Here is a 26,965-nt window from a genome sequence, read left to right on the forward strand (position 1 = left end):
CTAGATTCCAGGTTTCAAACCTCATAGGAATCGATCCATCATCTCTGCCTCCAAAACATTACCAATTTGGAGATATAAAGACTTGAGTCAAGAGACATAATCTCGCATTGACCTAGCTTATGTAAGATTTGCCAAGTAATTGCTTACTATCTTCTGTGCATTGATAGACCAAAATTGATTTCTAAATTCGGTCTCAAACTCCTCTCAGTTACAAAATCCACCTTAAGCACCATAACTTTGAATTCGATATCGCCACAAAATGGCTATCACAAATCACAAATAGCTAGTTACATATATAACTCCTTTAATGATATTTGCCCAAGATAGTTGGACGTATTATTGCATATTGAAGAGTCCTTGACATACATCTTCTTGTCTTGAAGTTTTAGAGTATGTACTAGGCTTACTCAATTCCAACTTAGCAGATGTCACCTCTCTTATCTTCGAGGCTTCTATTTGCCCTTGCAAAGTAGCTATGTGGCCTAAGAGGTATTGTATTTGAGCTTCAATCTAGGATTGCTCTGCCATATCTCTAATATTATAATTCCTGTATTGGACTCTTCTATTATAATATCTTTTCACCTTCCAATTGACTTTTTTAAAATATCTCGTGGTACCTTCAACATATTTCTTGGTGTGACCACAACAACTGACTTTGGACTAAATGATGATTATTGACATGCTACCAAAGGTAAATAATCTAATATTCGCTTTGATATTAATAAAATAGGACTAGACTATCTCAAAAATCCAAGATCCTTCCAATCCACAATAACATAAGGCCCCTTTACAAAATAGGATAAAACAAACTAGAATAAAATTGAATAGAACTAAACAGAATAGGACATGAAAGACAAAATTGAGCAAACAGAAATAAAACATAACAAATCTGAACAAAAAGATGCAAAACCAAACTTTACTAAGAGAAAGGATCTGAAGCCATACTTGATCAAATGCCCCAAAAGGCCCTAGCAAGTTCTATTTATATCTTATTCTACCACCTTAGACTTTCTAGAATGTTCTTAGGTAGTCAACTATATCTAAATAACCACCTTGAACTCTTTTTTAGAAGATTTTACAGTAGGTCTTATCTAAATAACTGTCTTAAATCCTTTCTAAAATATTCTATGATGGATCCTACTTAATTCACTAATCTAACCTCAATTCTAAAAACTTCCATGGTTTTAATTATCTATATAATTATCTTATTCATCCTTGTTATATCCATTTTAATTTATCTTTGGATGTCAACCAAGTAAGAAGAGTAGCAACTTGAGAATAATTCTTAAGAAATATCTAATAGAAATTAATAAATCCAAAAAAATATTATACATTTTGAATTATCTTTTAATTTTTTATTAATGTAAAAGGCATGACATTGTATTCAAAATGTTTATATCTTATTTGAAATACTTTCCATTCATCTTTTTTTTTAATCTATATCAAATTATATACTCCACAAAGATCTATTTTTGTATAGATCTTGGCTTAATTGAGTTGCTTCTAAAAGAAAAAAAAATGAGTTTATAAATAATGTCAATTTAGAGGAAAAAACTCTATAACCTTAAAAGTATCTAAATGCCTTTAAGAAGAAAAATAATCCACTTTCTATCAGAAAGAATTAAGCTTTAGTACTGATAAGATATTAATTTTGAAAAATTATTATAAATATACTATACAAGAAACCAAATAAGAAATTAAATAAAATAATTTTATGAAGAAAGTTAGCAAAAACTTGATTTAATCAAATGAGTCTAAGATCAATATGAAGAAAGATGGATTAAAGCTCTAAAAAATGTAATGTCATGGATATACATATTTATTTTAATATTTATATATATGATTAAGTATAAATAGATAAAAATAGATTTATTTCATAATATCTTCTAAAAAAGCTTCTCAGAAGCTTCATAGATGTTGCTTTGATTTTACATGTGTTTGTAGTTGATCGATAGGTTAGAAACTTGGTCAAAAAGTTAACCACGTATTGATAGCTTGCAAAATAAGCTAATTATGTGGCATACATATAGAAAACTTTCCTTGAAAATTAAGATATGTATCTTACAAAGTCAACATGTTTTGGAGGTGTTATAGGACATTGCGAGGTAGCTCTTAGTTAAGAGTATATATGGAGGCAAGAGTAAAGCCTTCTTCACTCTTGTCAACACCTTTTTAGTCTTTAGTCTTATTTCAAGACTTTCTAGTCTTCTTATCTTTAGCAATAATCATTCTAGATTAATACTATATCACTTTTGAGTGATTTTTTAGTTCTTTTGAGTGACATAAGAGTATATTAAGGATTTCTTTCTTTTAAATTTATGTCCTTGACATTTAATGTTAAGACTAAGAATCCCTTCAATCTCAATTCCAATATATATATATATATATATATATATATATATTAGGTATCTTTTCGAGAAGTTTTCATATTGCTTGAAGAAAAAGCTTCTTAAACAACTTTTTTTAATCTTCCTAAAACTTTTAAAAATCTGCTAAAATATTTTGAGAACCTTTTAGAACCTTCTAAAATATTCTACAAATATTTCTAAAATCTCTTAATAGAATATTTTAAGAATCTTTTAAAACCTTCTAAAACTTTACAAAATATTCTAAAAATCTTTTTAAAATCTTTTTATTGAATGTACAAAATATCAAACTTCTATTGCATCTATTTTTCTAAAGTATTCTTTATGAAAAATTAATATATCAGACTTCGCTAAAAGTATGTTGCTATTATAATAAGAAACATATATTAATTCTATTTGATTACTTTTCATTCTAGAAATTTTTTTGCAATCGATATTAATTATGAAATTCACAAAAAAGAGACTATTGTAATCCTAGATTCATTTGAAGAATGGCATCATTATCTAAAAGGTACTTTTAGTCTAGTCATTGTATATACAAATCAGAAGAATTTCAAGGACTTCATATTGACTCATATTTTGAATCCTCACCAAATTTCTTGGAGCATGCCTTTATCAATATTTTATTTGAAGATTACTTATCTAGCCAAAAAACAATAAGGTTTTTAAACCCCATTTCTTAAAATTCTTATCTTGCATCTAAAGCAAGAATGCAGCTTTTGATTAACAAAGAATAATTTTCTTAAAGTTGAAGCATTTTCATCTTAAAGCAATGAAATCAACATTGATTGTTGATTCAATCTTCATCAAGCAAGTTCAATAATGAAGGTACAACATATCTCTTAAAGCTCTACTATATCTCTCTTGGTGTTGAACTTGTTCTGATTTCATTTAATCAAGTTCTTGCTAGTTTTTTTCTTAAAATTCTTCTATTCAATTTCTTATATGGTCTCTTTTATAATATATTTGTAACATATATGATAGTAAATAACTTGAGAAGAAGAAAAATATTTCTATGATATTAATAAATACTTATAGGAGCCAACTAAGAATCTTACAAATGTAGCAAAAAAAATTAATGCTTTTAAACAAAGATATCCATCAAAACTAAGATTAAGAATAAAAAATCTTTACTATAAAAGAAATGGAATTCATATAAGATAGTATTTTACATTTTATCTTTGTTTATAGTTTATGTGTATTTGTGATGCTAGTGAGATAGAGAATCAATAATCAATAGATTCAATTCAAGAACTATCATTTGTCGACTTATTGGATGAAATATTACAATTATTATGGCCTTTAAGATAATGTAATCAAGATAAAGACCCTCAAGAACAACAAGTTCTTCTTCAAATAGATGGTGAACTATAACACGTTTGATATTATGATGTTGGAAGATATTTTCAATATTTGGTGATTTTATTAGAAATAGAAATGACTCCAAATGGTCTTACAAATATTTTATTTGAAGGAAGTTATGAAGACCTCAACAATGATCAAATAACAAGGTAGTTTTTCTACCTTAGAATGAGACATTATCAATGGCTGAAAAGACCTGTTAAACTTCTTCAAAAAGAATAAAGATTAGAATATGTGACAAATACAATTCATCGCATCTTCGACTTCATCGACATATGACAACTGCTCTTTCTAGAACTTGTTACAAGATAAAGAGATAATGTCATAGACATGTATAATTACTTAAATAAGAATTATTAGATAGAAGAAAAATGTAAAAAAATTTGATATTATCTTATCATGAAGCTTCTTAAAAGCTTTATAAATGTGTATTTGACTTTATATATGTTTATAATTGATTAGTAGGTTAGAAACTTGGCCAACAAGTTAGTCATATATTCTACATAAGGATAGCTTGTGGTACAAGCTAACAATGTGGAGTGGATATAAGAAACTTGCCTTGTAAGTTAAGACATATATCTTATAAAATAGACACATATTGGAGGTCCTATAGGATGTCGCTATGTAGCTTTTAGTTGGATAGTATATATAGAGACAAAAGTGAACCCTTCTTCACTGTTATCAATGCCATTCTAGTCCAAAGTCTTATTTCAAGACTTTTTAATCTTCTTATCTTTGGCAATAGTTATTTTAATTTAATATTATACCATCTTTTTGTGATTTTTTAGTCTTTTCAAGTAATAGAATAATGTATTGAAATTTTCTTTCTTAAAAATTAATGTTCTTGATATCTATTTTTGAGCACATATTTTAGTTTTTTTTATATTGTACTAATGTTTATTTTTATTTTTTAATAATATTTTATTCTTTTAAAAAAATAAAAATATAATGATTATTTATATTTAAAGAAGTTTAACATGTTTTAATTTTTTTAAATGTTTTTTTTCTAATAAATATTAAATTGAACTAATCAAAATAATAAATACATTTTTTTTTATAAAATAATTTATATTTAGTCTTTTATTTATTTATTTATTATTTTTTTAAAATATATTCATTATTTTTTTTTACTTCTTTGCAATTTCATGTCAAAATTTTAAGTCATTACTTCTTATTATTAGATTAAATAAGGTTTTGTAAATTATTACAACTTATTGGTTTTATTCCATCTAAAATTAACATTAAAATTACACATGGAATTAGAATTGGAGTTGCAAAAGCTAAAAGAGGAATAACAGCAAAGAATCTTTATCAAAGTTACAACTCTAAAACAATCTTTTGGAATGAATCAAAGTTTATAACATTAATATAGCTCATCAAATACATTTACAATTTGTATATAGTCTAATGTAATCTTAAATTAAAATAGTAGCAATTACATTGTTAAACAATATTAATAAGAAAAGAAATAATATTTTATTAAATAAAATATGTATTGAATAAAAAATCCTTAAAAAAAATATAAATATAAATATAAATCATCTATGAATTAACTAATCATTTAAATTTGCTTAAGCAAATTATATATAAATTATGTTTATGAATACAAAAGGCAATTTGGATTTATGTAGTTGTACAACCAAATTCAAATGCAAGAATAAATAGTAAAATTAATAAAGGTTCTATATTAATTATATAAAACTAATAGAAACTTGTATTATTGGCCACATAAATATTTACTAAAAAATATTTATTAAAAATAAAAATCAAGATCTTCAAAGCTCCTTACCTAGTGATTTTACAATACTACTCTCAAGAATCTACAACACATGCAGATTTGATCTTTGATTGATCAAAAGTTGAGTTATTGCTTCATTTTTGCTTCACTTTTGATAAAAACAATGAAATATGTAACCTATCAAAGATGATTTTTGTCTCTTCTGATTTATCTTGTTAGATTATCTCTCCTATGCTTTCTTATATAAAAAATTGCATATGAAGTAAGTATTAATCAAACTAATATATTTCCACATTTTTTTCTTATTGTCTAATATTAAGTGCAGTTAACTTTGATAAAGAAATGTTTTTGAACTTGACTTGTTTTCATAAAAAAATATTTATGAAAATATGTACATCAAAATAACAAATGAAGAGAAAATATTTAGATTAAAAAAATAAAAAAATAAAAAATCTTAAAATTTTGATTTAATTTTTTTTTAAAAAAATGATAATAAATATCAGCTAGATGTAAAAAAATGACACAACAAATTTACAAAACTATGTAACCATAAGTGCATTAAAAATTATAGTTTTCAACATTTTAGAATCTGTTTTATTAGAAGCAAAAGTATTAAATTTTAATTTAAAACTGTAGTTTTAAGTCACACAATATGTTATTGAAGTTTATTTATTTATTTATTTTTTCTTCTTCTTCTGGAAAAAATTAAAAATAACATGTTGTTGACTTAGCATTAGAATGTTAAACAATATGTTACACTTATAATAACAACTAATTTTTTTTATTCTAATTATATTTGATCTTTCTGATTTATTTGTTCATATATATATATATATATATATTACTGTTTATAAAACCATACTCTTTAATAGTATTCTATCTTACTTTGACTTGGTCCTCTTTGTCAATAAAATTTCAGGGTACTTTGTTTTGCACTATATTTTGTGATGCCGTATTGGACACACATGGTCAAGTAGAAGTATTTTACTTTTGTTCCTCGTCTTCACTTTCTAATTGAAATTGAGTGCATCTCATCTTCACGAAGTTATTCGGGTTTAAATATAACCCTTGCATTCCAATAATACAATGTGTGTATACTAAACATTACTTTTGAGGTGTACATAATTTTTATGTGTTGTGCTTTCTGAAAAGTGATAATCTCAAATTTATGCATCACTAGTTCTTACAAGTCAGATGCAGTCTAACTGTATGCATGTAAGTATGAATGTGTATCAATGTTTGCATTCACAAAATTATACATGACTTACTAGAATGAAAAAACATATTCTAGATGATTATACACATGCAAGATGCACACAAATTGTGTTTTAATTCCAGCTCTTTTGCATACAGGTTGTGAAGGTGTCTATGAATTCTTTTGGTAATCAAAAAGCATTGAAACGTTACGAGACTTTTTTTTAACTAGGCAATTTTTGTAAATAGAACCTCGAAAATATAATCAATGAAACTTTTCTGAGAGGTTGTTTCGGCTAAGTAAATTCTTCGGGAAAGACAAAGTTGAATACCATGAAAGTAGAGTAAAAGCAGTTGTTACCATCTCCGACTACAAAAAATTTGGTTTCGTTGCCAACAGCAAGTGTTCGGCAGGCCAATAATTTTCAAATGGCCCTCGGGCATTCATTTACAAACACGTAGACATTCATAGAGCATTCCTCATAACGAGCCACTGCCAAAGGCCAACACCCATGTCAGCAGCCTCGAGGAAACGGTGGCCCATCCAATGCAAGCGCCAACGATCCTCATTGGTGGTGGTATCTACACCTCCCCAGCGGCTTCTCTCGAAAGTTCCGTTCCCGCACTTCCGGCGCACAACTGATGGCGCTGCAGAATCCGGAACGCAAATGGAATCGGCCACCACCAGCACGTGTTAGAAATAGGAAAAGATATTTGCAGTCAAAGTCAAATTCAGCCGGGAAGACGTAGTGGGTTGGTGGAGAACACCACACTTGTCACGCGCCGCGTATGATTAAAAACCATGCCGGTCAAGGAGGCACACCCATAAGCTCCATCGGAATTCCACCGCCGTGAGGAGTGGAGACTGACATCGAATGGTGCACAACGCCACCCCCAATGGCTTGCAATACATGGACGATGCTACTTCCAGATAAACCAAGGTGGTCCCATGATTCTTGAGCATATTTCGATATTGGATGTAATTCAGTACGCAACAGCGTGCATCTCTCTCCAAGCAGGCAGAATAACTGTAGGAACCTGTAATCACTATTCAAGTAGCTAATGAATGATGTACATCTTCAAAATCTTACTCATCTATCCTCCTGCCAGCTACCACCCTTCCACTTCCCCTCCATCTCTCCACAATCTAGCATCACTGAGCTTCAGCGGTGTCACCATCCGCTCTCCCCAACACCTCACTTGAAGCACTCCGCGAACTCCAACCACCGATCTGCCTCCATACAATCCATCTGACTCGCATCCTCCTTCATCGTCGCCTCCATCCCGAACGACCCCCCGAACGGCGACCTCATCGACTCCAGCACATTCCCGCATTCCCTCTCTACCCCCGTCCCTGGCGATCCTGCCCGCGCCAGGCTCGTGTGTGAGCTCGTCCACAACTCCCCGGACGCCGACCCCGGCCCCATGCAATTCCCCATCGGCGCGCTGTGCGATCCCCCGAACGAAACCGACTCCTCCAACGTCCGCTTCTTCCCCATCCGCCACTCCGACAGCGACTTCCGCACCGAACTCACCCCGTCGCCGTGCTTCCCATTGCTCGCCCCCTCCACTCCTTTCGTCTCCGTCTCCGTGGCTGCTGCACTCCCCGCTGACATCGACGGTATCGACTCCCCATCGTTCCCACTCCGCATCACGTTCGGATCCACCGACGTCCGCCCCCCCACCTGTTCACACACAACCCGTCATCACCCGCTGCCTCCTCCCATTCCCGACTCTACCCCACGACTTGCAATTATCCACAACCTGCCCCTCCACTCCCCCGACCAATAACACACCAACACTCACTCCCTACCATTTCGCACGAGCTTGTGCATGTTCCCACGACTTGCAATTATCCACAACCTGCCCCTCCACTCCCCCGACCAATAACACACCAACACTCACTCCCTACCATTTCGCACGAGCTTGTGCATGTTGTTTGCTGGCTGCTCGCGCACTCGTCGAACGCCCGCTCTGTCGGCATCCTTGCCTTCCCGCTCTCCAGCTCCTTGCTCAGCCTCTCCACTCTCCTCTGCAGCGCCTTGTTCTCGTCCTCGAACTTCTTCGCCACTTGCACCGCCACGCCCAGCTTCTTCTGCAACGTCGAGTTCTCCACCCGCAGCTGTGCGGTCTGCCACAACAACACATACCCCATCCCCACGCCGTTTACTCCGCAGCCCACTCTTTCACCCGCTGCTCATCACAACCCATCCCACTCTGTCCCCCTGCACCTAACCACCTACGACGCAGTTGACAATGTCATGTGTTCACCAGCACTTCCAGCTGGTCCAGCCGCTCCTGCCGTCTCTGCCGAGAACGTTGCGCTGACGCCCTGTTCGACAACATCCTGCTCCCACCCAAGTGCCCCACCACCACCTTGTCACACACCCACATCTCCACTTCCGCTCCTTCTCCTCACCATCCTCACACCCTAAACACTCCGCCTAACACATCATTCCGCCATTCCGAATCCGCTCGCAAACAACTCCCACACTCCTCAACCTCAACCTCAACCTCCTTGTCCGCCTTACCTCTTCTTCCGCTTCTCGTCCAAAGGCCGTGCCTCCCAGTCCTCGTCGTCCGTACACAGCTCCGCCGACGCCTCCGCCGTCGACTGATCGCGCTGCACCCCGCACTGGAACGCGCTCCGCTGCACGTCGCTGCTGTGACACGATTGCAGCTCCGCCGTTTGGCTCGCCACGCAGCTCGCTTCCCCCAGACCCCTCTGCGACAGGCTCAGGCTCGTCGAGATGCCCAGGCTCGGGCTCGGCGTCGGCGTCACGTCCGCCTGCATCATGCGCTCGATCCATGGCGACACCGATCGCGCCATGGACTCCACCCGCCCACCTGCGTCCAACGCCTGCCCACCACATCCCCTTTCAGACCAATGCACTCCCCCGCCATCTCTTCATCACAACACCACAATCGCAATCGCAATCGCCATCGCCAACGTGCGCACACCCACCAATTCACAACCTCCCTCCCTGCTCTCACCCTTCGCTCCCGGTGCACCGTCCACGTACCTGGTGGCCTGGGTGCAGTCGCGTTCGCTGATGCGCGCCCACATCCCTCGGTACTCCATTGTCAGCCCTCGAGTAGAACCCCTGATGTGCGCTTGCAAGCGGCTCCAAGTCGGGGCTGTACAGGTCCAATCTCGTTGGCAATTGCTGGGCGGGAGGCCCCAGCGCTTCGTCGAACCGAGGAATGTACTGCGGAATGGGTCGGCCTGCGCTGCCGGCGTTCTGATGAGATAGAAGCGAGTCAGGCGGGAGTTGCAAGCCATTTGCGGGCTCATGCGAACATTGAATCTCGCCTAATTGCTGGTTCCAGGGAAGCCAGCCCGGTTGGCTGTTTATGCGTTGGAGTTCGTGGGCAATGGCGGAGGTTAAGTCGAGGCGGTTTGCTGCCTCAGGCAGCACTGAAAGCATTCGTGGCTGAGCGAGTGGTGAATGCTGCGGGATGAGAGTTGGATCAAGCCTGTACATCCTGCAGTATCAGTCCAAAGAATGAAAACGGTTAGGAATCATTCAGATGGTGGTCATACGAGATTACTGTCAAAGCCAAACTTGTAGCGGTAGCGCTATAGTCTAGAATACACAATTTCAAGAGAAAGGAGCTAATGCAATAAATTCTGTTTTTTTCGTTTCCCGAGTTTTCTTAGCAGCTAGCTCCACCAGGTAGCTCGGACCCTGCATGCTGTTTGAAGTTTTGATTGCGGTTTGACCTTAACTGCGAATCTCAGGTAATTCTTTCGTGTAGATCTGTGTTGTATTGTAACATAGAACTTACCGGAAGCACTGTGTAGCACGCCGTCACGTATGCTCCGAGCATTCAACTATGTTTAAAGCCCGTCAACGTCAACATCGTGTAAAGGATAAGAGGAGAATTTCCTCTTCATCATTCGAGAAGTTTAGTTGTCAGGTGCATAATATGAAGCAAAGTTTTGAGAAGGGCTTAGGAGGACAGATGTTTTCTACCGGATGAAGTAGATTGAAACCACTGCTAGCATTGCTGCCTGAGAGCTGGTAACTTAGTGCACTTGCAGTACACCGTTGTTGAGTTCGAGAGTTCCGACGATGCAATGTGAGAGATGTACGTTGTGCAGGACACAACCATCTGCAGCATACTCGAGTGGACTATTACCAGCTCCCAGTTCGCGAAGAGGTGCTAGCTCGCGAAACACTCTACACTAAAACACAACGATCGCCGTCACAGAAACCAACAGACAGAGATGAAGCATGTACCCGGAAGGCTCGCCAGGGTTGAAGTGCCCCATGTGCCTGCTGTCACTGGCTGTCACGACCCTGAGGTCGCTAAACCTCCTCCGCTGCCACTCTCTCGTATCTGTGTTCAGTCACCCGTCGCTTGAAGCAACTCTACCGTCTTAAACATGCACAAGCACCACCTTCTGTTCGACATCTACAAGATGATACAACCGAATACTGCTGAGTTTCTTCCACTCCCATCTCTCCTACACTCGTTCAGTCTATCCTCCCTCCATTTCCCTTCCCGCGTGTACTCGCAAACCACAGTTTATGCTACAGAAAATATCGATCCTGTGTAACAAAGATATGGCGGGCCTACAAAATCAATTCAGTTAGAGGACAGTAGCCTAGACGCGGACTAAGTTGGACAAAGCCGAAGGAGAGGGGTAAACGGTCCAAACAGTGCAGACAACCATTTGATCAAACTGGTGGCTCTCAGGCAATGGCAGTTCCAGTATCGGATCGCATGTGATGAGGGCCGAGTTGCCTGATTTCTCTGTGGCCCATAAAAGGCCAGGTCACTCTCACATCCCGACTTGTCCTGCCGCCGGTTCGAACTCTGCCATTACAGCAGCGTGGATTCGCGACAAGTTGGCTTCATTTGGATAACCTGGACACAGCGTCGAAATTTCGGCTGATCTCATGTGGCATTTAGTCGCTTTCCACCAGTGCACACTTGCCACGTCATCTGCCAACTCCCCCTGTTTTCTCTCCTTGTGCATGTAGTAGTTGCGGAAACTCTCCTGTGTGCAAGCATCAAGACGGAGAAGGTGGGATGTGCGCACCCACATTTTTAGCTTGCTTGTTGTGGCGGCAAAGCTTGAAAGCCTGGCATTCGATTTGTAGTTCATTGCTTGCTTAGTCATGGAGCATTCAGTGCCTGCTGAGGTACGTGTTTAGATTCTTGTCATTTGCGATTTCTTCGTGGCGGAAGGGAGAGGATTCTTGCTCGTAGGCTTTTCAGATTGGAAATGAAAACTTGGCATTTCTTTGATGCAATGAGTGATTTTCGGTGCTTGGTTGGGGGTGAATTCCTTGGCACCAGGATGCCGATTTAGTTGACAAGATTGCCTGGTTTTTCATATTTGAGTTGGAAGTAGCCGACTGGTTGGGAGCGCGACCGGTATTTTAGGATGGAAACTTTAGGGTTTACGTTCAGGGTTTTTCCCCGGGTTGCTGTCGTGAAGGAGGACATGTTGGGATGGTGGATTTGTGCACTAGGAGATGATTCCAATTCAAATGTTGGTCTTATAATATGAGTGCTGAGCTCCAATTTTTTTTTCGAAGTATCCTATCTTGATTTGAATACGAGAATGTAGAAGTGATATTCAAAACGCAGCAATGAAGTGTCACGGTGATCAGGTTGGGTTCCGTTCGTGGGGAGCTATTTTCGTGAACGTTGGAGTATCTTGGGTGATCGGTCATCGACATGATAGGAGCCTCCAAGACGATTCCCAAAAGATTCTTTCTAGATTCTTTCTTTTGATCTCTGTGGCTTTGAGAGTTTTGCAGTTCGTGTGTTCCATGTCCTGGAAGGGCATCATTCAGTTTCCATGTTGGTTTGAGGATTTCATAGGTTCCAAGATTGGCTTGGTTTAGTTGAGTTTCGCAGGCAAATCTAGGATCGAAAGATTTCGAAATTATGACGATTGAGCGGCTCGACAGGTTTTAGGTGTTGCAAGTTGCATGACTCGTAGTTATTTTGAAGTTTGATGATATTCTATGATCTCGATCTTCTGCGTCTATCATTTTCTACTTTCCCACACGCATATGATTAGTTTGAAGGAACGTTAGGCTTGAATAATTTTAGAGTTTTAGTGCTAACAGTTTGATTCCAATTTTTATTAAATTCAACTTTTCAGGGAATACCTTTAAGATGCTATGATCATCGTTGATTGCACACGGTAACAGACACATGGATACAGCGACACTTGGAATATACCAACTTAGAAATGGACTGGGCCGATGTCATCACTGGTTTCAATAGTGCTGGTAGTCGGTTTTATTTTTTTCCACCACGAAAGAAATAATTGGGTGTACGACTAATCTGGATGTCAGAATATTTCTGCTCTTGCTTTCGTGCTCCAGTACATTTTCGACAACTTGTTTTTAAATGTGCTGGTTCATTGCATGTACCGAAATTCTTGTCGTGGGCCTGAATGCAGAATGCTCCCGTCGATACTCACGAAAGTGCGAATATCACGAATCTTGAGAATGTAGCCACATTGAATGCAGCCACATCGAATATCGGTGAGGAGTACTTGGAGAAGGTTAGCACTGCAGAAGCAGGTGAACGGCCTGCAGCGGTGATGAAGCTTGTGCCAGATGTTGTAGTCGACTGTGCCAGTGTGCAGATTGCTGCGAGAGAAAAGGAAGTGATTCCCACGGTTGTGCACGAAGATCCGCCTTTGGATAGGGTCAGCACCTTAAGGCAAATGGACGTTGATGAAACCAGGGAGGGAATAGGTAAGGAGATTCGAGGATGGATTCCTGAGATTTTATCATTTCACGTGCCGAGGGTCTTCGTCAGGAAAAAATATGTAGCTTTTGCCTTTGCTGGACCTGAACTTCAAGTTCTTCTCTCATTTGTTTGAACACACACAAATACCAGTTTGTTCTTGCTCAATACCGACTACGCTTATATCAGCTCTACATTTTGATGTCTTGCGATGACGATGTTTAACAAAGTCCTTCCTTGGTCTCATGGTTCATCAGTTCTTTCGGCACATAACACCAGTGAACTTGAGGGGTCTCCAGACGCGTCTAAATTTATGGTAAAAAGTAACAATCCGGGCGTACCTCAAGTGGAGGTGGAATTCCATCGATCTGGTTCGTGTGTTGAACCACATCAGGTGTTGTCTGGGATTGTGGATAGCCCAGATCCATCCTTACCAAAGCAGCTGCTGGACGGAGCTGCAAAGGCGGAGCAGAATGGCACTGCGCTTGTGAGCGAGCGTCTTCTATTGACACCAGTATCTGTTACTGATAACATTAGCAGTCCTGCTGGAGGTACAGTGGCCCGGGATACAAGTAGTATTCCCGGCATTTCTATGTTAGCGGGGCAGTCGATTCCTCCCGCAGTTTATAAGCACGAGGAAGTTGTTGCCAATAAGGAACTTTTCGCTGACGCTCTCAACAAATTCCATACCATTCTTGGAACGCGTATCACGTAAGAGTACCGATCATCCTAATTTCGTAGCTAATGAGAGCATGTGTATTTGTAGCGCGAGAAAGTTTTCGCGTGTCGCGCATGTTTTACATATCTTCATAGGTACATCAGTTAGCTATAATGCTTTGTTCTCTTTAATAGTTTTCTCGAATTTCTCTTATGATGCAGGAAGAAAGGTAGAGGGGGTAGAGAAAGGGCTGCCGAGGTAAAGACCTTTCAAGAAAGCATAGCAGGGTGAGATATTCTCAGGCCATTTGCTTCTCTGTACACCATTGTTTTCGTCTTCCGTCTCTTGCTTACCAAAACGCTTGCTAATTTAATCCTTGTTAGATTAGATGTGGAGAAAAGCTGCGAATATTCGCTACAATTGTTTTCACTCAGTTGCGATCATGATTGTATTGGCTATCATAAGATTTCGAGTATACCCGACTTTGTGTTCGACTGACTTCTCAAGGAACTTGCCCAAATTGAAGCTATTAGTTACTAATCTGTTGTGCTTAAATGTCGTACACACTGTAAAATTGGTGGTTGATGTATGGAGTATATCGGTCATTATTTCTTGTGGGTCAGTAATAGTTCTCGTTGGTAGCAACAGTTCCACAGGTGTTTGTTCCAGTTATAGGTGCTCACCTCACGTGATGCTCAAGGCATTTCGAATACTTTGTTGTGCAGAATCCCCAAGCTGGGAGGGAATGACCTTGATTTGCACCTTTTATATGTGGAGGTCACATCCCGTGGTGGTTTGGAGCAGGTATTTTTTTGTTTGAATTTTTCCTTTTTGAAAGGTTTTCTCTTGTGTTACCTGTTACTCTCAAGTGTTTTTTCTGTAAGATTTAATGTGTGAAATGAGATGATTTAATCGAGCGCTCTTTTTCGTGAGTGAATTTACGTAGATATAAAGACCTCAATGTTATTATTTATGTATGGATTCCACAATCGCTATGCAACAAGTTCTTGAATAGTTGGTAAATCATCAACAGATATGCAGGCTTCTAAGAGTGAAATAATTCATGTTGGAGCAGGTTATCAAAGACCGGAAATGGAAAGAAGTCATAAACTGTTTCAAGTTTCCCGAAAACACCACTAGTGCCTCGTATATATTACGGAAATATTATGTTGGACTTCTTTATTACTTCGAGCAAGCCTATTTCTTTGGAAAGAAGGGTCCTCTGATTCCACCTCCCAGTATGTGCTCACTTCTGTCATTTGACTAGTTCAGCTTTCGTCGACAAGATATATTGTCATGTACGAGTCATTTCTTTATTTACTTTTAACATATTTTTTATTATGACAGAATATTGCCAACATAATCACAGAAAACCTATTATGTTCTAGCTGCCGTCCTTAGCTTAGGAGCAAATGCCTAAGACTTGGTTTTACTTGTGTTGAATTGGCAGTATCGATGCCTGGGCCAAGTCCCATGAGTGTGAAGAGGAGCAACTCAGCAGTAGATATAGCATCTACACCAACAGAGGATCAACCGGGCTTTAAGAGAACCAGAAAAAGAAAGATTCTTCCAATTCAATCAATGCCAGGTTTTATATCGGTTGATTATTTCATTGTATTGGACGTCCTCTTCATTTCAATTTGAAAACCTCAATTATCTTGGTCAGTATAAGGTGCTTCTGAGTTAAGCTATGTATCTAGATGTTTTAAACTGCACATCTTGATTCCATTCATGTTGAATTAATTGCAAATTTAACTGAATCATATGCATTGATGATGGTTATATCTTTTAAGTTATATTACTGTAAGTGCGCTAAGATGATCAATTTTTGACCCACGTTTGCATCTGCCACTACACTGCAGTTATTGATCCAGCTCAGTCGATTGGGCTCACAGTACGCACTACCATCGAAGGCAAGTTCGAGCATGGATTTCTTGTTTCGGTCACAGTGGGCACAGAGAAAATGCGAGGGGTGCTTTATCATGTTCCAGCTATGCAGAGGGCTCCACAACATGCCTATATCCCTAATTATCCAGCGACATTAGGTGCGGAACCTATTATTACTCGAGAGGAATTTAGTCGCCGAGGACTGAAGCGGAAACGCAGACGCACTGATGACATGCCCAAAAAGGATCCAAATGCACCACGTCCACACCGGACGGGGTATAACTTTTTCTTTGCTGAGCAGCGTGCAAGGCTCAAAGCCTTGCATCCTGAAAAGGACAAAGAGTTGAGCAGGATGATTGGGGATGCCTGGAATAACCTCACAGAAGAGGAGAAGACGGTGAGAATTCTGTTATAGTTTTCTCCCTAGTGGCAAGCGCTCTTGTGTCGCTTTCTTTGTTTTGCACTGATCCTTATTTGATGCCGAATCATATGAGTTCGCTGAGTATATTTCTCTTCAACTGGAAGGTTATGATTTTAACGGTGTTGTTATCGTCATCTAAGAGAAAGTTAGGCTTTATATTCCAATCAAACTTAGGTTTCATGGATATGCTTGAAACGTTGTTCTCATGGTAAACTCTTACCTGAGTGTGCAGCTGTATCAAGACCGGGGTGTGCAAGACAAAGAGAGATACAAGACAGAGCTGCGCGAATACCTGGAATTACTGAAATCCCAAAATGGAAAAATCCCGAAAGAGTTAGCTGCTGAGCACGATCCTGAAGAGGAAAAGGGAACCTTGAAGGAAGCTGTTGTTGATGCTGCTATTGATGTTGCTGTTGATGTTGCTGTTAATAATGCTGTTAATGTTTCTGTTGATGATGTTGTTGATGTTACTACAAAGGCTGTGACTGATGCCACTGTTGGAAACCACACCCTTGCTGCTGCAACATCCGATCACGTTGCAGCAGATGACACAGGGAAGGCTGTTACTGATGCCATTCATGTAAGTGCAGACAGAGATGCTACTAATGGGAGTTATGACCCTGATGCTTCTGTTGACGTTGAGGACGGCACTGCCAACACAGTTATTACCAACACTTCTACTGTTACCACTATCCGGAATACTGATCCGCCTGCTGCCATGAATACTGAGGATTGTATGGCAAATTCGGTTAGCTCCCCATCCGGTGAGGCCCTTGATGAGCCTGCTTCTATGGATGTTGACACTGAACCTCAACATCCTAAACTCGATACTTCAATATCCTGAATTTTCACCAGCTGTACTTGTTCGAACAGCATTTGTAGGCATGAGATTTCCTCGTCTGACGAAGGGAGTGGAATTAAACCCAAATGATTCTGTTGGTTTTATTTTTCTCTCTCTCGTCCGAGCAGGCTTAATAGGCTAGGGATCTGGTTGTGTGTGGAAGGACGTTGGATTTGGGTTGTAAAACTTGCCGACGCGTGTACAGTACACGCCATGCACTCGTATGATTTAGAAAAGAGCATCAAAGCGAAGTGGTCATTTCCCTTCACTGAAAATGATTGGTTATCAAGTAATTGTTCATTCCAACGATAAATCTGAGGCTGTCCTTGGTTTGGGCACAGAATTGTGTGCATTGGTTCAAAGTTCCAGTGATTCGTTTTATTTTTACTACCTTCTGCATCACTAGGATAAGTTCTGGTCCTAGAAATGTGTCATGTGGTGCTTGACTTGATTACTGTGACGAAATAAACAGCTCTGTGATTATACAATTGTGTACAAGCTTGTCATGACTTTCAGCTTATTCGTTCTTTTCAGCTTCATAGTGACGGTTATTTTGGTGATAGAATTTCTTTTGCTTTTCATCAAAAAGATTCACCCTGCCACAGGCCAGCTTTCGTAACCCAGCAACGAACCGATGGGAAATCGATGATTGTGCTCGACAATGCCTCTCTACACCGTGCAACTCGTAATCGTGACCAACGTGGCTTTCCTTCCTGCTATGACACCATCAACCTCTACATGAAGCTCATTAGAGAGTCGTTTTTTTTTTTTTTTTTTTTTTTTTTTCGTGGATTCAAGTGTTTGCTTGAATTCTCCTACTGAAAGTAATATTGCTTTGTCTTACTGTGCAACAGCATCAGCTGCGTGCTAAAGTCTCTCACCAGCAAAATATGGATCTCACCATATTCAAAGCGGTGGTTTCCAGAAGTGCTGGTCCTTCCAACCCGAAAAGAAGCACAAGATTTTGGGTTCAGTATCCTGAATGGTCGGTTGGTTTACTACAATCGTTGTATAAGTCAAATTTGAGCCTCAATATCAAGCTTTATTTAGCTTTTACTGCTCTGGTAGTATACAATTTGGTAGATTTGTATTCCCTGTATCCAACTAAGAAATGTGTGTCTCTGAGCATTGAGAGATACCTAAGGCTACGAAAAGGATAGTTTTTTTTAGCGTGTGCAGGAAATGAGTTTGAAAAATTTGAACAAATTGCCACCGTAGAAATATTGTTGTGAATGCGGGGCGCTAAGTCATCATGCCAAATATGGTTATGCTTAATATCCTGTAAAGAGACGACAGATTTCAATACCAAAGAAGAACTTTAAAGGTGACAAAAGTTAGGAAAGTTAGTGGGACAGGGATGTACTATACTAATAAACGTAAAAATGTCGATTATTTAAAAATTATGAACTTCTTTGAGATTAGATATATAAACATTGAGATTAAGCTGACCTCATTCATCAAATATATGACAGTGAGAAAAAAAATATTTAAAAAACCGTAAAAAATTGACTGTAGATTGAGAGAATTACGTCTGTGTGGTTTGTAACTACTAGGCAAGGAAACAAGGAAAAGGTGGACATTTGCTTTAAATGTAGAAAACAATAGGACAAAAAGCAAGGTTACCAATTTTCTTTTTATCTTTTCCATATTCACAAAGATATTTCCAGCATTCTGCAAATGGTAACCAGATGGTTTAGTTTGTCCCAGTGCTTCATACACATAAATGAAAATGGAAAATGACTGGACCAAACAAGATGAGTGATGGCTTTGTCGTGTGCTTTAAGAATGATATTCTTGGCTCGCTAGAAAGATGAACATGTATTGCTAAGATATTTTGTTGTTGCAAGATATGCTTAAAATTCCTATTTATGGATAGAGGGATTCTCACTCAATCATACAACCCAGATTTTCATATCTACTAACTGTAAGTCGGATTCTTACCAGATCGCTTGGCGTTCCTGATTTGCACAAGCATATCAAATCCAATCTCATTGTCTATGTCTTTTCCACGGTGGTTCGTCATCTTGTTCATGTCTGCTTTCTTCGAGTTGGATCCTAATCCTCTTATCAACACCTTCATTACAGAAGTCACAGTGTGAGCAACCTCTCATATATGCAAGATAGGTGGAACATGCATCATGTTGAGTTCATGAAAGTAGCAAACTACCGCAATGGATGGCTACGAATCTCATCTTTTATATCTTCAAAGTTGAATTTGACAACCATGTGAGAGTTGAGAGCCACAGATGGCACTCTGATGTCGCGCGTCACAGTGTCACTGATGTTTAGATAGTCATCTCTCAGGAACGCCAGAGGGCTGGAAATGCATGCTTTAAGGCGAGAGAGCCCATCGGTTTAGAAGAAACAATTCGTGAGAGAGTCGAGAGTTGTTGATGCAACTGATTGATACCATGAAGGCCTTCTGTTGAGGCCTTGGAGGACTTGGAATCTCATGTACGAGGTTGCCATTTCGTCATACAGTCTTGTAACTCCTTGGACATACCATCTCTGGAAGCTATAGATTGAAAAAGGATAAACATAGCATCCAAAAGTTGATAATACAATTATGCTCAATGAGCTATGGAATCTGCTAAGCCAGATGGTAAGTATAATGGAAATGGAGTCACTGGCGGTTATCAAGTCCAGCCATGGCTGAATCCAACCCTGGGGAGAATTCAGAACCGAGGCCGTTAAGTTGCTCGAAGAGCGGAAGATTGCGTACCAGTGCGCTCGCAAGGGCAAATTTAACGACTAGAGAAGAACTAAAGGTCGTGGGTGTGGAAGTTGGGTTCCGCTTTGCTAGCCACCGTGACGTTATTCTTACCGTTCGTATGCAAAATCTGAAACACTTCTGTCCCTCGACTGGTCAAATATTGAGCTAATAATCACTCAGAGCATGGCTCAACGCCGCAAGTACACACACTCCAAAAACCTTAACACACACCCTTAAATCACCCTTTATTTCTCCGCATCTGTGTCTCGATGACGAACCGAAAATTGCAAACTGAGCAACATTGCCGTAGAAAGGCAACGTCTAGATCGAGAGGTACACCTGCGACACATCCAGACCTCCTCATATTAGAGAAAAAAGAAGTTAGTTCAAAACCTGAATCGTCCTCTTTTCTCGACATTCATGCCTTCACCCTCTAGAACGTCGGTACACAACCAAATAAAAGTTAGGTCATTCCGTAATCTGAGATGCAACAATTAAACCATCTTGTAGCCTCATAAATAAAAAAAGCATTTAGTCTAAAACTTTTTTCGCACACACTATCCGTCAGCTAAAAAACCCACAGCTTTCCAGGATGGCCCCAATCGATTGCTTTAAGTCCTCTCACACTAGTCGTTAAGCCACCGTCTGTGAAATTTGAGACGATGGAATTCATGCAGAACAAATGGGTTCCAGAATCCACGCAAATCTAAATGGGTGAGATCGAAGTAGATCGAAGTATACCACCACTAAGCATTACTGGACTCCCGCTGTGGCATCTGACCATCCTACATGGCATTTTGAGATGTCCCATCAGGAAAGTTTTCGCCACGTAATCTGCCACCTCCTCAGAAAGGACCTCATTGTAAGAGGTTGAGGCTCCAACCGTGATGGGTTGCAGTAGTCCTGAGCATTCCTACAAAACCTCCGAAGAGGCGGGTTCACGAAATATAGGGAAGGAGACTGCCTACACCCACCTCGTTGTAGTGACGCCAGAGATCTAACCCTGGCGTGAGGCGTTCCCTCTCTTGCTCACTACTTGCTTTGCCATGGAGCATTCGGTGCCTTCTAAGGTGTGTGCTATGATTTCTCTCGCTTCTGTTGCTTGCGAGTTTTTGAAATAGTCCTTGAAAGCTTAGCATTCGTTGGTCGCTACAGGCCAGGGTTTTGATGTGTGAGCTGAGGTGAGTAGTTGACATGAGAATGTTGGTTTAGCTGTTGGTAAGATTACATGTTCCTGCGTGGTTGGAGCGGGAGAGATTAACTACCGGGGTGCATGTAGTGCTAGGGTTTATGTTTTTGATGTAGTTGGTGTGCTGCCGTTTGAGCGCTTCGCTTAGTATTGAACTTGCTGGGTTTAACGGTGTAAGCTGTTAGTTTTCTGAGAAGTGTCCGTGATGGAGCGCTCAGTCCTGAGAATGACTGCCAATGGGGTGCCGAAGAGGTTTTGTGCTGATTGGAATATAGTGACATTTGTAGCATTTTCTTGTTGGCTGCTGTCTCTCAGTCGAGACTTTAGAATTCTTAGGGGATGTGTGGAGACAGGTGAATAGTAATTTTTGCATGAATGTTAAACCCTTAGCATTTGTTGAAGTTTTGGATGTTAGGGTTTCTCTCGCGGTCTGGTTTAGTTACTCAGGCTTCTACGTGGCGTACCATTGGTGGTCATTGACAGGATTAACCTTTCGTAAGATTAGAAAGCATTCGTTTAGATGAACTAAAAGAGACATTTACTGATACTTTTCATTGTTACCGCTTTGTAGGCCTCCACCCTGCGAATCAGCCAAGCCAAGAAAAAGAAAGGTAGTTTTAAGCGAAGTAACAGAAAGGTAGATTTCTACTATTTTATGCTACCTTTGGGGTTGTAACATCCACCCGACTGCAAATTGTTCTCCGGCATTATCTAGACATGACTAGTAATACCCGGAGACTTGGCAGGATTGCCTCGTATCTTCAATTCACTTTGACGATTGCAGAGTTTTGCACACATGTATAGTCGTGAAACAACAGAATGATGAGTCCGAGGGGTTAGCAGCTGCAAATTTTCTTGGATTGTCATTCGCAGCTTGCCTTTCAGATTTGATGGTCCACTGTTCTTAACAATGCCCTTGCCGTGGGGTTGTGTGCAGGATGCTCCCGTCGATGTTCATAAGGATGTAAACATCACTAAATCTCAGGATGCAGTTATAGCGGAAATTAGCGAGCAGTATGTGGAGGAGGCCAGTACTGCAGAGGTGGGTAAACGATCCGCAGTAAAAGTGAAGATTGAGAAAGATCCCCTAGTCGACCCTGCCAGTGTGCAGATTGCCGTGGGAGTAGTTGGCGATGTGCCTGCAGCCGTGCACGGAGACTTACCTTCGGAAAGGTTAAGCAACTTAAGTCAACGAGATGGTAATGAAAGCAGGGAGGCTTCCAATGGGACTTGTCTCTACAGCAACGATGAGAAGGAAGAAGCAGGTACAAAACTTTGAGGGTTGTTAGTACATTTGATTGTGCGGACGAGGACTATAGTTTGTCATCCCCTTGTATGGATCAATTTTTTAGTTCCTCTCAATGGTGATATATTACGGTGGTAGACGTTTAATAGTCTTCGAGTGGTTTTATGCTACATCAGGTCCATCGGCAGAAACCGTGTACCGAACCGCGGATTTACCGGAAGTATCTGGTTGCGGGGAGAAAAATAATGGCTCAAACGCGCGTCAAGCAGAGCAGCGTCCCGCGTTATCCGGGAGCGTGGATGTCCACAAGTCACCTCTGCCAGAGGAGTCTAAATCTCTTTCCAAAAACGCTCTGAAAAAGCTTGCAAAGCAGGAGCGGATGAGGCAAGCAAAGTTACAAAACAGGGCACATGAGAAAGAGTTGCGACATAAAGAAACAGAAAGAAAGCGCAGAGAGTGGCAGGAAAAGCTTGCGAATCTTCCGGAAGAGGAGGTAAAAAAAGCACAAGAGGCAAGAATGGAGTTGAGGGCTTCACGCAAGGATGAACGCAAAGCACGAAAGGACAAGCTTGTTCAAGCCATGACAGACGGACAGAATATCGTCATTGACCTTGAGTTCGGCGAAAAGATGAAACTCAACGAAGTGTCGAGTTTGTGTCAACAGGTTTGTTATTGCACACTAAGCTGTCTCAGACTATTTTGCAAGCATTATGCGTTACGTTGACTCGTGGAAGGTCACATTTATTCAGTCGAAATGTGCACTTCATTGTTAGCTGCTGATACTCTGGAGGCCGTGCAGATAATGTACTCCTATGCTGCAAATGGAAAGGCAGAAGTTCCTTGTCGTTTGTCATTAACTGGATGCATTGGCGATATTCGGAAAAATTTGGAAAAGCATTCTGGATTTGAGAATTGGCTTCTGCATAGGGAAGAGAAATCCTATATAGATGTCTTTGAGGACAGGAAAAAGGATCTTGTATATTTGACAGCTGATTCAGAGAATGTTTTAGAGACTCTGGACAAGTCCAAAATCTACATTGTGGGTGGATTGGTAGACCGCAATCGATGGAAAGGAATCACTGCGGAAAAAGCTAAAAACCAAGGCATTGCTACTGCCAAGCTTCCAATCGGCGAACATATGAAGATGCTAAGCTCTCAGGTGAGGAAATGGACCAAAACGATATCACATACTGGTTGCATATTTATTTTTATATTTGATGCTGTTTTTGCCTTGCATAACTCGTTTTCTTTTTAGAAAAAAATTATGAAATGATTATTTGAACTGTCATTCAAGTTCGTTGTCCATGCTCAATCGTTTCTTCATCTTGTGGGGAAGTTTTCAAACTTGACCTCATGGTCACTTGGCTTGTTCGGAAGTGTCCAGCTTTGTTGATTAGTAATTTGGGGAAAATCCTTTGAATTCTCCAAGCTGGTTAGCTTTCTGATTGACTTCTCTGATGCAGGTCTTGACGGTCAATCAGGTAGTTGACATCTTATTACAGTACATGGATGTGGGAGATTGGGGGAAAGCTTTGTTTGCAGCCATACCACCCCGGAAAAGAGGTGCTGATGAGACGCTAGAGGGTGTGTCAAAGCAAACTAAATATGACTCAGACCAGATGTGCTCAAAGAGAGGAGATCCATCCATGGATGCATTGTCCGAGGCTGGAGACGAACCCATGAAATAGGAAGAGGAATGGGAAATGTAGAGTCAGCATCACCATCGGCCAGTTTATCTTCTGTCGAAGGTTTTAAGAGTCACGAATTTTGATCAAAATTTAGAATTTAGAACTTTATTCGTAAACCTTTTCCTGGAAGATTTCGTGTGTGTTTCTACGCAGGGTCTACTAGATTAAAACACATCGGCATATAGCATGCTACAGAAGATGATGACATGCTTCTTAACATCCGTAATGACGTTTTAGGACCCTGGAAGCGCTGAGCTTACCAATTTGGCATTGTAATCAAATCTATCTGTTATTCTTTTCCTCTCTTGTGACTGTTTTGGCAATTATTCAGTAAGTTGCTGAAAATATTTGTGATACATCCAGCAGCCAAACTCGAGCTTCACTGAAAAACACTAAGAGTCCAAAGGGCACATGAAAGTTTAGATTGTGTTTTAATGTTGAATAACGGCGTCATATTCACGGCACATCACCAACCATGGTACAACACATGCTATAACACCTCTCTCCGGTGTAAGCTGTCACAAGAATCGTCATCATCCTACAACGGTTATCTGGGCCGCTGCTGCGTAACTTAGTCGTCTGTGGTTGAATGAGACGTGAGGTAGCCGTGATCCCTTTGGTTTTTTTCTTCCCTATATGGCATTAGTTTTCAGTTGGAGATCATGTCAGAGGGATTGGGCTTTGCACGGTAGCAAAGGGTTTTGTTGTCCTGAGGGTTGCCATTTTAGTTTTCTTATTTGAATTAGTTGCTCTAACCATTAGAGCAAGCAATTTTGTTTTTAGACATGTCCAACTTCTTGGAATTGGATGCACATTGATTTCCAAAAATTATTTGTTTAAATGTTTAGTTTAGAATTTTTTTTTTGTAACCAAATTTTAAGAATCCAAGAACAATTGCCCAAAATTATCTAAGACAAATATTTCTTAAAATAATTTATTAAGATTGAGAAAAAAAGATAAAAAATACATGGTCAATAACAAAAATATGAGCAAATCATGAAGAATACAAAGTGAATAACTTTAAAGACAAATATAAACTAGAAGAGACAAATCTTTTAAGAATGCTAAGATTCACATAACTTTTGTGTTGATACAACCTCATAGAAGTGATCTTAATATTGGTAATTATATACAATACTTAAAATCTTTCAAGAAAATAAAAAAAACTAATTGTTTATATAAAGATGGACATCTTAATGGAAGTTGTATTAGATATCTTAGTTTTTTAGATCTAACACAATCAAAAGGTCCAAAGATAGCAATTGAAAGAAAACAAAGCCTATGAGTGACATCTATGGCTCTTAATATATTTTACATGGTTATTTAAACAATTCAACTAACAATTACAAATGTGGAAGAGATTGTAGTTACAATACTACTTAATCTAAATATTGCAAAAGACATCTATGGCTTCAAAAAGCTTGCATTAATAAATTTATTAATTTAGAATAGTACAAAAAATCATATTATTTAAGCTAAGTTAGATTTCTTTTGTGTCACTAGACATTGATTTATTGTAGTGAAATGATAATATATTGCTACAAATATAATTGATATTAACAGTAACTTAGATAAGAGGAGCTAGACATCACAAATATATATATTTCTTTGGATAAGAAGTGCTATATAGAAGATAAATGTGGGTAGATTTGATATTATGTTATGGCAAAGCTTTTTAGAAGCTTGATAAACTTGTATTTGACTTTATACATGTTTATAATTAATTAATAGGTTAGAAACTTGGCCAATAACTTAGCCATATGTCACACGTGTGAATAACTTGTAGTATAAGCTAATAATGTGGCACACATATAGAAAACTTGCTTTGGAAGTTAAGACACATGTCTTGCAAATTGGATATGAGTTGGAGGTCCTATAGCTCCTAGTTGGATAGTATATATGAAGGTAAGAGTAAAGTCTTCTTCACTCTTATCAATGCCTTTCTAATTGTTAGTCTTATTTCAAGACTTTTTAGTCTTCTTGTCTTTCGAAATAGCCATTCTAATTTAATATTATACCATCTTAGATTGATTTTTTAGTCTTTTTGAGTGACATGATAGTCTATTAATTTTTTAGTCCTTTGAGATTGCTATCTTTGACAATTTGACAAGATTGCTAACTTGTTGTCCATATTTTGTACTAGAAAGGAGTGAATTATTCCACTTCTATTATTGTGTTTTAAAGATTGCAGACTATCTACCTTTAAAATTCACTTTTAATTTTCTAACAACAATTGTTTTCTTTAAAGAGTGGACTATCTTCTTTTGTAGAAATTTTCATTTGATATTAGAGGTTGTAGATTATATTTTTTTAATTTGACTTTTAGATTTGTTTAAGTTGTCTATGGAAGAAAAAATTATGGATGCTACACTTAGCAAAAGTGAGAATAGATTTGCAACTATTGTAGATCTTTATAAGCTTGTCAACAATATTAGGGTAGAAATCTTATATATCTCTAATATCAACCATGGAGGTAGTATTTTAAAATTTATGAAAGAAGTCAAGAATGCAGTTCAAAATCTATGCTAACAAAGTTGTATAATTGAGAGAAGCAAGTAAATTAAGTTTGCAACTTAATCCAAGAAGTCATGGTACTTCAAATGTGAGTGATGCAAGGATAAGTATGCGTAAGAAGTTCAATAGATCAAGATCAAAATTTAGAGGATTTTTACAACAAGTAAAGCTCTATCTAAGATTGCATCCTTCCTAATATCCTTATAGATTTACTCAAGTTGGATTCATAGGTGCACTTTTCTATAGCAGTGCTCTCTCTTGATTTGCATCTTTAATAGAAATTTTTTTACATCTTCTTTATGATTTGAATTCATTCTTAAAAATGTTTATGGCCACTTTTGGAGAAAGTCATTGGAAAACCAAAGGATAGCAAAGACCAAAATTGTATCTTTATGATAAGGATCACATTCAACTACTATGTATGT

At 38.9% G+C, this 26,965-nt stretch overlaps 3 protein-coding genes and 1 long non-coding RNA gene across 7 annotated transcripts; 2 read left to right on the forward strand and 2 right to left on the reverse strand.

Annotated features, from left to right (window-relative positions):
• Positions 1-7,000: 7,000 nt before the first annotated feature.
• On the reverse strand, positions 7,001-11,327 carry LOC112283346 (uncharacterized). 2 transcript variants are annotated; one of them, XM_024521944.3, is made up of 6 exons: positions 10,450-11,327; positions 9,684-10,146; positions 9,192-9,520; positions 8,932-9,007; positions 8,573-8,791; positions 7,001-8,345 (listed from the first exon to the last, which is right to left on the reverse strand). In XM_024521944.3, the coding sequence occupies exons 2-6, from the start codon at positions 10,143-10,145 to the stop codon at positions 7,857-7,859; spliced, it is 1,575 nt and encodes a 524-aa protein (XP_024377712.1). In that variant the 5' UTR covers position 10,146; positions 10,450-11,327; the 3' UTR covers positions 7,001-7,856. The 2 variants fall into 2 exon arrangements, with proteins under 2 accessions (XP_024377712.1, XP_024377704.1); XM_024521936.3 differs by having other exon boundaries at positions 10,905-11,253.
• A 326-nt stretch (positions 11,328-11,653) lies between these two features.
• LOC112283313 (uncharacterized) lies at positions 11,654-17,542 on the forward strand. The gene is made up of 9 exons (XM_024521865.2): positions 11,654-11,813; positions 13,091-13,391; positions 13,641-14,094; positions 14,263-14,328; positions 14,767-14,845; positions 15,117-15,279; positions 15,492-15,629; positions 15,904-16,325; positions 16,582-17,542. The coding sequence occupies exons 1-9, from the start codon at positions 11,790-11,792 to the stop codon at positions 17,191-17,193; spliced, it is 2,259 nt and encodes a 752-aa protein (XP_024377633.1). The 5' UTR covers positions 11,654-11,789; the 3' UTR covers positions 17,194-17,542.
• A 2,465-nt stretch (positions 17,543-20,007) lies between these two features.
• LOC149989950 (uncharacterized) lies at positions 20,008-20,746 on the reverse strand. 2 transcript variants are annotated; one of them, XR_016505366.1, is made up of 2 exons: positions 20,485-20,637; positions 20,008-20,242 (listed from the first exon to the last, which is right to left on the reverse strand). It is a non-coding gene; the product is annotated as an uncharacterized LOC149989950 (long non-coding RNA). The 2 variants fall into 2 exon arrangements; XR_016505367.1 differs by lacking the exon at positions 20,485-20,637 and adding an exon at positions 20,645-20,746 and having other exon boundaries at positions 20,104-20,242.
• Positions 20,747-20,861: 115 nt separating this feature from the next.
• LOC112288890 (tRNA (guanine(9)-N1)-methyltransferase) lies at positions 20,862-24,327 on the forward strand. Of its 2 annotated transcripts, XM_024533599.3 has the most exons (6): positions 20,862-20,973; positions 21,664-21,729; positions 22,030-22,357; positions 22,515-23,002; positions 23,138-23,497; positions 23,802-24,327. In XM_024533599.3, the coding sequence occupies exons 1-6, from the start codon at positions 20,950-20,952 to the stop codon at positions 24,024-24,026; spliced, it is 1,491 nt and encodes a 496-aa protein (XP_024389367.1). In that variant the 5' UTR covers positions 20,862-20,949; the 3' UTR covers positions 24,027-24,327. The 2 variants fall into 2 exon arrangements, with proteins under 2 accessions (XP_024389367.1, XP_024389373.1); XM_024533605.3 differs by lacking the exon at positions 21,664-21,729.
• The last annotated feature ends 2,638 nt before the right edge of the window (positions 24,328-26,965 follow it).

This window comes from Physcomitrium patens, chromosome 1, assembly GCF_059467195.1.
Source record: "Physcomitrium patens ecotype Gransden chromosome 1, ASM5946719v1, whole genome shotgun sequence".
Lineage (NCBI taxonomy): Eukaryota > Viridiplantae > Streptophyta > Bryopsida > Funariales > Funariaceae > Physcomitrium > Physcomitrium patens.

Excerpts from the sequence above, each read along its gene's own strand:
- LOC112283313 (XM_024521865.2), top strand. The coding sequence starts at position 11,790 with ATGGAGCATTCAGTGCCTGCTGAG. Across the intron at positions 11,814-13,090 it reads AGCATTCAGTGCCTGCTGAG|AATGCTCCCGTCGATACTCA; the intron begins GTACGTGTTTAG and ends GCCTGAATGCAG. Across the intron at positions 14,095-14,262 it reads ATTCTTGGAACGCGTATCAC|GAAGAAAGGTAGAGGGGGTA; the intron begins GTAAGAGTACCG and ends CTTATGATGCAG.
- LOC112283346 (XM_024521936.3), bottom strand. The coding sequence starts at position 10,936 with ATGGGGCACTTCAACCCTGGCGAGCCTTCCGG. Across the intron at positions 10,147-10,904 it reads AACCCTGGCGAGCCTTCCGG|GATGTACAGGCTTGATCCAA; the intron begins GTACATGCTTCA and ends CTGATACTGCAG. Across the intron at positions 8,792-8,931 it reads TGGACCAGCTGGAAGTGCTG|ACCGCACAGCTGCGGGTGGA; the intron begins GTGAACACATGA and ends TTGTTGTGGCAG.
- LOC112288890 (XM_024533599.3), top strand. The coding sequence starts at position 20,950 with ATGGAGCATTCGGTGCCTTCTAAG. Across the intron at positions 20,974-21,663 it reads AGCATTCGGTGCCTTCTAAG|GCCTCCACCCTGCGAATCAG; the intron begins GTGTGTGCTATG and ends ACCGCTTTGTAG. Across the intron at positions 23,003-23,137 it reads TGTCGAGTTTGTGTCAACAG|ATAATGTACTCCTATGCTGC; the intron begins GTTTGTTATTGC and ends GAGGCCGTGCAG.